Here is a 12,297-nt window from a genome sequence, read left to right as displayed (position 1 = left end):
AATACAGTATGTATCGGCAAACATAGTTCGGCTCAGTTAAGTTGTGGGTGAAGAAGGGAGTAGTTAGCACTGGTGACTGATAAACTGGATTGATTGGATTGATTGTGTTTTCTAGATAAATACTTGTACAAATGCTTGTAAAATTCAAAGCTTTTCATCTTCTCTTCTCTTCTCTCCTCTTCTCTCATTCTCTCTGCAGTACTTCACATCTCAGAGGGAGGAGTTTGAAGGGACCAGGGAAGGCCTGCTGGTTTGGCTGACGGAGCTGGACCTTCAGCTGACCAATGTGGAGCACTTCTCCGAGAGCGACATCCACGAGAAGCTCAGACGCCTCAACGTATGTTTCACTCAAGTCCAGCACGGACATGCACACACACACAAGCACGCACACACATATGCACACAAAACACACAGACACTCAGGCACACACATACACCCTCACACTCAAGCACATACTGTACACGCACACACACATGCACGCACATACTGAGACATACACACAGACACACACTTTCTTTTTCACCTCCCCTTACACACACACGCACAAACACACATACCAAATATACACACACACACACACACGAAGAAACACACACAGTCAGCATGCACTATATTAAGACAAATTTAGCTGTCTCTAGATTGTGACTCCAGCTGCAAACTAAGAACATTGGCCCTGCAGTTCAAGTGGCCTAATAAATCTTTTACACAAAAGTTACACAAAAACTGACACCAGTGTCAGGTTCTTAATGTGTGCACTTTAGCTCAGTGCTCAGCTTAGTGTGTGTGTGTGTGTGTGTGTGTGTGTGTGTGTGTGTGTGTGTGTGTGTGTGTTTGTGTGGAGAGTGCAGAGACTTGGACTTGGAGTCAAACATCACCACATTGATTGAGAGTGTCTCTTAACTAGTTGGTTGTGAAACACAAAAACAAATTACAAACATATTAAGCAAACAGAGACATTTCACTTTTTTATTATTCTCTCCATCTGAGACAAGATCACATTTCCTCTCAGACAGTTGCTTGTACTCTGGTCATCTCTCGATCCTAACTTCCTCAGCATTTCTCTTAATCTCATTCTAAATTTGCATTTATTCATTTTGCAAACTTTTTAAAAATTAAAAAAAAAAAAAATATTGAAAATATTTAATATTTACAGTGCAGTGCAGGTATGTATTTGGGTTAGTTAGTGTTGAAAACTTAATTTAAGCTGAAACACAGGAATCCATCCCATTTCTCACCAAATCTCTCCCCAAATCTCTCACCAAATCACTCTCAAAATCTCTTACCAAATCTCTCACTCTGACTGCTTTGTGTTCAGTTGTACTCTTTCTCTCACGTTCACTCTTTCCATCCCTCACTGCTAACTTTGTCCTCAACACTTTCTCCTAAAGCTTTTCACTCTTTCATTTCTTTCCTTTCTTTCTCCTTACCTCCTCATCTGTTTCTCTTCCACTCTTTTTTCAATCCTCCTTCCTGTCCTCATCATCCTCTGCCTCTCTTTCTCTCTCTGGGTCTGTCCGAACCGGAATACAGCTGCCTGCTGTCTTGCTGCCTTCAGCTCTCTAATGAGTCACTTGCCATAGCAGGCATGAAGGTATCAGTAGAACTGTTTCAGACAGCCTAGCAAGATAGCAACAGAACGCCGTTGCCAGGATACCAGAAAGCAGATTAATGTAATATTTGACTGCAGCAACAGCTGCTCACAATCAAATAGAATTTTGGACATAAAATTAAAAGGCAAAATTTTTTGCCGTTTCGGACATACAGTAGCCTTTCTCTCTCTCTCTCTCTCTCTATCAATTTCAATTTCAATTCAAATCACGGAGATTTATTGGCATGACTGTAAGTGTTACAATGTTGCCAAAGCACTAATTACATCAAAATAATTAGCAATTAATAGTAATTGACATAGACTATGGAGAATAATAAAAATAATAGAACATTAGGACACATACACACACACGCACACACGCACACACACGCTCACTCGCACCCTCCACCCCCTCCCCAACACACACACACACTAACACACAATGGAGAAAAAAGGAAAGAAAGGAAAAAAAAATATATACTATCTGTCTCTCTCTCTCTGGTTTGGCTCTTTCCGTGCCACTGATACTGGTAAATGTTTCCACCCGAATGGTGTGTATAAAGAGAAGACTTTCTCTCCTATCTTTTCCATGAGGAGAAGTGGTTAGATGAGATGAAATTAGATTAGATATGCTTTATCCATCCCAAATGGGAAATTAGTGGTCCAGCTGGCATTAAAACTCAAGACTCCAAGATAAGTGTACAGACTTAAACTGTTAGACTTAAACTGTTAGACTTAAACTGTTAAACTGCCAGATAAACTGAATAAAAATGAAAAGAACTATTACACCACCAGGTGAATAAATAGGACAACTAGGTTATGTCCTTACTACTCCCTCATAATGTTGTGGGTGTGGGATAAGGCCAGAGCCATAGAAAAAGAGTTGCGACACTCTTTGAAGTTGCCGACACGCGGTCACGTGGTTCACGTACGCTTCAACAGTTCCAAACAGCTCTTTGCGTGTAGTGTTATTTCAATGGGATAGACAGCAGCGAGTTATTGAACAGGAAACACTACAAGCCAAAAACGAGTGTTATTACGTGTTAGCATGCTTACATTATAGTGTCAATTACATATTGCGAGTATAATTGGTCTGCAACATCGATCTAAAACATGTTCTTGGTAGTTCTAACATTGAACGTTTGTTTCCTTGCTGGACATAAGCTGTTATTGGATTCCTACTTTTGCCTGTATCACGCTACATATACTTTACTTACATTGTCAAAACGTAGGCTATGCATTTTGTATCCTTTTTGTGTGTGGACATTATATCCAGTGTCCTTTTCAGTTCATTTGGTGAGATGAAGATGAAGGTGCCCCCCCCCAAATCTACCACACAACTTTGATCATTGTAAGACTAGCGATAAACGTCTATCAAATATATAAATATATGAATAGCATTCAGTAGCCTAACAGCTTACATTTTAAAAGTTTGATCAATGCATTAAATCTGTTCAGATCTTTTAGAGAAATAGCATAAAGGTGGCCACCACACAGCCTTGCTAACATTTTAAGACTAGCCATAAACATGTCAAAAACACATAGGCTAAATAAGAATCAACAACAACTTAAATGTGAAAGGTTTGATCAATACTGCAAGATAAGACACCCACTGTTTCAATTTCACACTTGTAACTCAATAAGCAATCAACTGTTTCAATAAAATACTTATAACTTATATTTCAGCCGGCTGGTGAGACTACAGCATGAAAAGGATGACTGATGTTAGGTTTTCAATAGATTTTTTATTAAGTTTTCAATGTGTGTTTAAAACAAGAACCGGAACAAATGCAAAAAAGACTGGGAGGAAGGTATGGTGACACTGCAACATAAAAAGGAGGTCTGACACTCATTTAGGTTTCCAAAAAATAAAAAGATTTCAGTTTCCAAAGTTTGAACAACAATTGTGTGTGAACTACACAAAAGACACAATGTGGAAGGAATGGATAGCTCTCCATATACTCTGTACACCTATAAGAGGGACATGGTAGAGGATGCAACACATTTGGGAGATGTGGAAGATGCTGGATCAACACAACTTCCTTTGTGTAAGGGCCCCATTGTGTGGACCTCAAACATAAGAAATTATCTTATCTGACCATTCCACTCATATATCACACACCCTTCTTGTCCTCTGCATCCTTGGTCCTGGATAAGCAGAACAGGCACAGTGGAGAATGGGAGAGAACAGAGCAGGTAACACTCATACTTGGGACAACACATTAAGTAATTAGCAGAAACCTAAGCAAGAGGCCATCTCCAGCAAGAGTTTTACATAGGCTACCCATACACAGCCAACCATTACACACAAAAACTATAACAATAACAACATGAAGAATAATTTTGTTGGGATTACTTTCAGAGTGACCTATGCCCTATTAACCTGACTACACTTTTCAGTTATCCAAAGAAAGACATTTGTCCTACTTACAAAGATCACTGACCTAATGAAAGGCAATGCCCTCTTGTCACCTCAGTCTCTTCCATGCAAACTTCGCTATGTATTTGACAAATTACTTGGCAGACAAAGCAATCAAAATTATTACACCAAGAACACCAACACGAAATGTAAAATTACTGAAAACTAAATAAACTGAAACCTGAAATCGATTATCAGTTGGAGCAAAAACACCTACTGTAGGCTACTATACAGACGCCACTGTCCACGCTCGTGCCACACTCGCCTACCGCTTGTGCCACTGCACTGTCCCATTTGTTACAGTGATAGTGGCACAGGACTGGGCTGGCAAGGGAAGAGCCACGCACCAGTAACAACAACAATAACTTATAATAGTCTAGGTTTTGCTCTTGCTTCCCCTGAAATTCATAACTGAAATCCCCTCGTTCACGAGTCGTGGACAAGCCTACTTCAGCCCACGGTTCAGTTCATAACGCCATAAAACTCGCCATCTAGCAAGCTAATCTATATCAGGTTTAAAGACAATAATCACATTCATTTGCTCCATTTTCCACCTGAAAAGCGTTAATCACAAACCCATTGATAACCAGCACATCTGAATACCATGAGTTACCATGCTGAATGAAATGTATTTTATCAAGATAAAGTTCGTGTGCCCCCTCATCGTTAACACTATGTATGTGAATGAGCTGACTAGCCAACGTAAGCTAAAACAATCAAGTTTGAAATATATAGTTCTAGCATTATAAAAATCTGTTGACAACCAACCTATCATCTAAAGTTGCCCTACAACAATAGGCTAACCAAATGTGTTTTGTCTGAAATTCATTATTGACATAGGAACATTATCTTTAAGCTAGCCTCTCTCCACATCAAGGTTTGCAGGCTAACTTTTAGCTTTGAAATTTCGGTCAACATTTAAGCTATAAATATCGGTTAAACAAGCAGCACATAAACCTCAAAGAACAATACCAGTATGTACTAGTGCAGTTGGTGTAGGAAATGTATGCCAATTGAAAAAACGTCGTACCTTCGTCTACTTACCACTGACAATATCAGGCAGAAAGCAATGGAAGTGAATGGGGCTAAAGCCGTGAATGTCAAAGTTAGGAACTTTTGAGCTCTGCATAACGCCAAAGTAGCCTGGAAAAAGCGCCGCCATTGTTTCCTATGGAAGTCTATGGGAGTGTCGCCACTCTGTTTTTCTACCGCTTTGGGTAAGGCCACATAGCTTCTTTTTGAGTCCTTGACCCATGTGATGGGTTTTATAATGTCTCTCTCTCTCTCTTCCTCTCTCTCTCTCTCTCGCTCTCTCTCTCGCTCTATTTTCTGTGCCCAGGGCTTCCAGAAGGAGATCACCCTGAACACCAACCGCATCGACGAGCTCATTGTGTTCGGCGAGGCTCTCATCCAGCGCAGCTGCCCGTCCGACGCCGCGCACATCGAGGACGAGCTAGTCGAGCTGCACACCTACTGCCAGGAGGTGTTCCGCCGCGCCGCCCGCTTCCACCAGCGCCTGACCAGCCCACACCCTGTACGTCTTTCAACACCATCACCATCACCACCTCCGCCAACACCTCTCTCACTTTAGCTTCCCCATCTTACTCTCTGGCTGCAATAACAAAGATTTAGCACACCATGTAAAATAGAACTTCTAAGATGGATAGTTCTGGCAGAAGAATAATTATTTAGGAGTTATGAATGAAACCTTGCCAAGTATCTGTAACCGTTTTAGAAAAGCACTTTGCTTGGCATCGTGCCTAACCATGTCCCTACGCTGTTCTAAAATCACTGGCACCTACGGCTAGTGATTAGCCTGGCGGGCCATCCTATATCATTGAAATGTATAGTCTGGAATCGAATCATTCACCTGCTTAATCCAAGGGGCGGGCAGATAATTGTCTTTCAAACTGCCTAGGCATGCAATAGACCTCTCCAGAATAAGTCCCGCCTCCTAACTTCCGTATCCATCCAACTTCCAGGCGTGGATTGTCTATGGGAAATAACATGGCGTTTCGAAAGATCGTACCTGTCAAACTCTGTAGGTGACAAAGTAGAAAAAGCTGCTGGGCAGATTGGCCTACACAGCTGCCATCTAGTTTCCACTGGATTTTTTGATTTTCGGTGCCGTTTAAGTAGTATAGTCTATAGTATACTACTTAAACGGCACCAACAATCAAAAAATCCAGTGGAAACTAGATGGCAGAAGTGTGTAGGCCAATCTGCCCACCAGCTTTTTCAACTTCGCTACCTACAGATGTTTTACCGGTATGATATTTTGAAACGCCATGTTATTTCCCATAGACAATCCACGCCCGGAAGTTGGATGGATACGGAAGTTACGGAGGCGGGACTTATTCTGGAGAGGTCAATAGGCCAGCTCTACGACCATATCCGTATCCGGTCGGCAAAACGGCAAATACATCCTTCTTCGAAAGTAATGACTTAAGTGCATTGTGTTGCTCTACTTTCAAAGAAAAGCACAAGTCCAACTCCTCCAAAGTTGACGCCAACGCCGATTCAAACAACCGCTCTTCGTTTGCCATAGCCACCTTCCTTCACCGTCGCAGGACTGTCGTTATCCTGTTAAGCCCGCCTTAAGACTCTCTAACAAAATAGAGCGCTGTGATTGGATGAGGTCCACGGCGTCGGCCAATCGAAATTCCTATGGTTCGATAGTAGACGTACAGGCTGAGCAAATTAATTTGCTGCCGCTAGGGTGCGTCTAGATTTCTAGGCTAGCTAGTGATGGCAGTCTGACACTGAAGCTTCGATACGTGCTTCAAACCATTAACTACAATTCCATTTGAACCACTGCTCCGAAGGTTGCTTTGGTACGGAAAAATCACGTGACATATGACGTTCGAAGCAGAAACTGCTTCATTCTCTGAATGTATCACCTGAGTGGTTTGCAGCGCCACCGCCTCGCGAACCAATCGTGCTGCCACTGCAACGGGCAGGGCCTCGTTTCTAGTCAGAATTATAGCGCACTCAAAGCATAAACACTTTAGGCTAATGCACAACATTGCATTTGGTTCGTAGCCTCTACTGTGACAAGCATAGTTTGTTCGTATTGATTTATTTTTATTACAATGTAAGAGAGACATGGGAAAACTTTATTCTGATCGCTCCTGATCAATCTTTATTTGTAAAAAGAATGATATCCCATTCGTATTCATGTGCACTACGTATGTGGGGGGATGGGGTGGTTAGGTGCGTGCACTAGATTTATTTCACTAGTAAAGCTTCCTGTCCACTATCTAGCCGGGATAATTTAGATGCAGTCTTGGCTTTTTACCAGGAGAGGATTTCAAAAGAATTGAATAACAATCTTAAAGGAATTATCCGGAGTAAAATGCACTTTAGATCAATTTACGGATGATTGGGAGTACATACGTTGAGTTGACATCCAAATCATGTCATTCGGATGTGTTTTAAGAAAGTTCGATGTTACCGTTTTTAGTCAAAACTCGTTAGCGTGGAAGTGAGAAGGGCATATTATTTCACCGCTACAAAACGCTATTTTTATACCTCTTCTACAGCTCCAAACAACATTACACTTACGTGGTAGTGAGTAGAGGGTCCCTAAAGCCAAACCGAAGTATCCCGAGGTCTTTATGTGGTCGGATAGAGAGTCCAGAATGAATTTCATCAAGCCAGTACCTTTCCGGAAATGTTGTCATCTTTGCTGCCATCTTTAGGGGAAAGTCCTTAGGAGTCAATTGCGTCGCCGTTTAAAAAAAAAAAAAAAAAAAACATAGTCCAGTATTTCTTTTGAAATTGAAATGAAGTTGTATGGACTGGACTATGTTTTTTTTTTGTTTTTTTTAAACGGCGAAGAAATTGTGAACTTTCCCCTAAAGATGGCAGCAAAGATGACAACATTTCCGGAAAGGTACTGGCTTGATGAAATTCATTCTGGACTCTCTATCCGACCACATAAAGACCTCGGGATACTTCGATACTTCCACGCTAACGAGTTTTGACTAAAAACGGTAACATCGAACTTTCTTAAAACACATCCGAATGACATGATTTGGATGTCAACTCAACGTATGTACTCCCAATCATCCGTAAATTGATCTAAAGTGCATTTTACTCCGGATAATTCCTTTAAGATTGTTATTCAATTCTTTTGAAATCTTTCACACTGGCCCAGTAAACTGCAGCCTCACAAGATCCCTGTGTGTCTCCCATTACCTCCAATTAGACTATAATGTCTTCTTTCTCTGGACTCACTAATGAGAGACATTTAGCATGATTTAATTATTGATATTATTATTATTATTATTATTATTATTATTATTATTCAATTATTGTTCATAATGCTTTTTCCACCAGCCAGTTTAGCCATGAATATTAATGAATATTCATTAATATGAAAATTAATTACATTTTCAAAATGGTCAGACCTGCATGTTGGGTCCGGAATTATTTACATGATAAATAATGCCTTAAAAAAATCCAAGGCTACTGTACCAGTTTAACCCAGTTGGGTTGTTGCCATTGCTTGCTGGTTGTGATGTGGTCCTTCCTTATCTGACTCCTTTAGATTCCCTGTTTAGTGTAAACAGTGCCTCTGGCTAGCAGACAGCCTTCAGAGTTGCATTCTTCCCCCTTGTTGTGGAGCTGATATATGTGCAGTGGCATAACTCACCCAAAACTTTATCTCTTCCTTTCCTCTATGAAATGACCTTCATCTTTTGATAACTCTCTGCCCTCTTCTCCTACGCCTGGCGCTCTGCACTTGACGTTTCGCATGACGTTCTTTCTTTGGTCTTTTCTTTTTTCTTTTTGTCTTTGATGTCTCCTGTTCTCTTAATCTTCATTTTCCCCTCTGCCTCACAATGCTTTTCTTTACTGAAAGGCAAACAGTTACAATTGAATTTTAATTATATATAATCATGTTTTATAATTAAAGTTTATCATTTAGGCCTAGTTTTTTAATCTGTGACCTTGCCTGTGTCCAGGAGCTGAAGGAAGAACCAGAGCTCCAGCAGGCTTCCCCAGGGACAGTACCCAGGCAGGGGGCCTCCTCGGTGGGGGAGCAGCAGCCTCTGGCTCCTGCCCCCGCGTGCCTGGTGGCTCCACTGCTGGAGCGCTCTGGCCGGGAGACCCCCGTGAGTGTGGACTCTATCCCACTGGAGTGGGACCACACGGGGGATGTGGGCGGCACGTCCTCGCACGAGGACGACGAGGAAGGGACGTACTACAGCACCCTCTCAGGTGAGGAAGAGGAATGACAATGGAGCACACACACACACACACACACACACACACACACACACACACATCCTATGGTGGTGCAGCAAGCAAAACACCTTAAGGATCATTTACCCAGCTTCCAAAAATGCTTTGGTGTGTTTCTGTGTGTTTGTGTATGTGTGTGTGTGGTGTGTGTTTGTGCGTTTATATGTGTGTGTGTGTGTGTGTGTGTGTGTGTGTGTCTGTGTTTTTGCAACTGTGTGTATATATATGTATGTGTGTATTGTCTGTGTGAGTGTGCATGTGTGTCTGTGTGATGTACGCCTTTGACAGCGGCAAACGCTCTCTCCCTCCAGATGTGGACGTGACTGAGAGCGCAGATGCGTTCGTAAAGGCCACTGCCCACTCGCTGGGGGAGACCTCGGGTAGGCGCTGCCACACCGTGCCATGCCCCTGCACCCAACGACCCCCCACCCACCCACCCACACACACACACACACACACACACTGACACACACACACACACACCTACAGCATAGTGGCTGTGGCCTGCATGAACACCACTCTCCCTAGCTCTCACTCTCTCACCCCTCCCCTGTCTGCCCCTCGTCCTCCACCTAACCTCCTCCACCCACTTACTACCCCCAGTTCTCCATCAGCACTCTTCTTCACTGCACTCTCTCACTCCCTGATGGTGCTTGCACACTACTTTCCCCCCTTTCCCCATACCTCCCTTTTTCCATCACACACTCTCTTTCTACATCTCTCTCTCTGTCTCTCTCTCCCTCACTTGCCCTGTACCTCCCTCTCTCTGCCTCTTCTCCTCTCATCCCTCTGTTTCACCTCCTCATCTCATCCTCATGGTACCCTCAGGGGGACATGGCGGTGTGGGTTGCCCAGCCAAGAGAGGGCTATGTCGGGGGGGTAGAGCGCTCAAAGCGGCTGCAGCTTATGTGGAGCTCTTTACCTGCATAAGCCTCCTATCTATTTAACTGTTAGTACTTACCCAATATTGCATGGGGAGATCTGGGTATATTAATCTATATATATCCTGTGATCCGCACTAATAACTGCACACTGTGCCAAAACGTCCTTTCAGCTGATATTTGATATCATTATTGACATCACGTATCTGCATGTATCACATTGATGTTGTATGCTGTATTATCAGTGTATTATGATAAGAATAATCTAATGAAATTGACGATATAATGGTCAGTCTTCAATTATGAATTCATGTACAATATTCATGTTCTGTATTATTGTATTCATGGTCTGCAGTATTGTTTAACAAATTAGTACATGTGTATTAATCTGATGTTTATGTATTCAGGTTGTATATTGAATGAAATTAACTTCATCCAGTAGAGTAGCAGTGTTACTGATAATGGTTCCTGTTAATTGAGAGCAGTGGGATGCAGGGAGTTGTAGTCTTTAGTAGGCTGCTGTTAGATATGGTTGTGACATGTGTTTTGATGTGGTGTGGTGTGATGTGTGTGTCAGGTCCAGGCAGGTCCCTGGCCAAGGCTCAGAGCTGGCACTCCCAGGACTCTCAGCTGGACCTCACCGACAGTGCCGGACACACACCCATCCAGACTAGCACGCCATACAAACAGGGATATGTAAGTACCCCCCCACACACACACAGACACACACACGGACACACACATGGACACAACTTTTTGTTATTTTTAATTTTTCTGTTCCTTCCCTGTTCCTTTTTACTAATATATATATATATATATATATATATATATATATATATATATATATATATATATATAATATAATATTTGATTGTATTTTAAACTGTTAATTTCACAGAAATCAGAACACCCTTGAGCCTCGATTACTTTGACCTGCTTTGCACAGCAAAAGTCATCTCTTGCAAATGTGCTCACATGTTTTCATCGGGTTCACACATTTATCACACCCTTCTGCAAAACAGTTAACACAAATGTCATTCAAAGACCCCAAACTCTATTGGTTTTTCTGTGCTAAACAAAAGGAAAACATTTATTCACAGGTGGTAAAGATTCCTTGCATATGTCTGAATCTCTGATACACCTGTGTGAAACAATTCCTCAATCAGCAATCATTCATTATCCATAAGAGATATCATGTCTGTTATGTGTTGCTATTTGCAAGTATGGATCTAAGGCACATTTAGAAAAAGTACTGTATTGCTATTATCCAGATGCTTACTGTAGGTCTTACATGACAATGACAGTTACATCTTGGGAGGAATGAATACAATTCATTTTTATTTAGTACATTTAGTCTTCAGTTTTTCCAATTCCAAAATTAAAGGCAGAAACTCTTCATTTTGAGAACTGCATTTTGCAATTTGTTGTCCAGTGTGTAATGATTGAAATCACACAGTGATTTGACTACAAACAGTATGTTGTTTGAAGGCAAAATTTGCTTTTGCTGCATGTTTTAAATGTTTTGAGAGAGTAAGAGCCTTTTGCAAGCAAAATGTGTCATTTTGGCCAGAGTGTTTTTCATTAGACATGCGTACTAATTGTTTTGGAAACGTGATCCCAGAGTTGACACAAGCATTAAAGCGATCGAGAAAAAATGTGATGTATACACATTACATGCTGTAGATGATGCCCTCTGCTGGCTATACATTCATACATACATTCAGCCATCATAGACACCATCTGTCACTAGAAAGCTCTACTCCCCACATTGTGTCTGTAGAGTTGATCAATTAACTGTGTGTGTGTGTGTGTGTGTGTGTGTGTGTGTGTGTGTGTGTGTGTGGTTCAGGTTCGTCTGATGTCGGAATGCAGCGGCAGCATCAAGAGTGTGAAGCGCGTATCTCTGATCCTGGACGATGAGGAGCAGCAGGAGGAACAGGGCCTCACCGGCCTCACCACTGCAGACAAGCAGTCAGGTGTGTGTGTGTGTGTGTGTGTGTGTGTGTGTGTGTGTGTGTGTGTGTATATATGTGTGTGTGTGTGACAAGCAGTACATTATGCATGTTTGGAGATGGAAATGTGGGCAAAGTGTGTCTCGTCACATAGTGTCACGTCAGTAGAGCACACACACACACACACACACACACACTCGCTCACTC

The 12,297-nt window shown here is 42.0% G+C and overlaps 1 protein-coding gene across 1 annotated transcript in view; it reads left to right on the top strand.

Annotated features, from left to right (window-relative positions):
* The window catches only part of syne2a (spectrin repeat containing, nuclear envelope 2a), a 140,948-nt gene that overhangs the window by 112,999 nt on the left and 15,652 nt on the right, over window positions 1–12,297 (top strand). Inside the window, 6 exon segments of the mRNA XM_076273191.1 lie at window positions 200–337; window positions 5,347–5,541; window positions 8,978–9,233; window positions 9,569–9,637; window positions 10,716–10,834; window positions 11,988–12,114. Coding sequence (XP_076129306.1) covers window positions 200–337; window positions 5,347–5,541; window positions 8,978–9,233; window positions 9,569–9,637; window positions 10,716–10,834; window positions 11,988–12,114 — 904 coding nt within the window.

The sequence above is a fragment of the Alosa pseudoharengus genome, unplaced genomic scaffold (genome assembly GCF_046254945.1).
Source record: "Alosa pseudoharengus isolate Yale_2024_CS ecotype anadromous, Long Island Sound unplaced genomic scaffold, YU_APseudo_1.1 YU_APseudo_1.1_scf_7, whole genome shotgun sequence".
Taxonomy (NCBI): Eukaryota; Metazoa; Chordata; class Actinopteri; order Clupeiformes; family Clupeidae; genus Alosa; species Alosa pseudoharengus.
The sequence above is the reverse complement of the archived record's forward strand: the minus strand, read 5'-3'. Positions and strand labels throughout refer to the sequence as shown.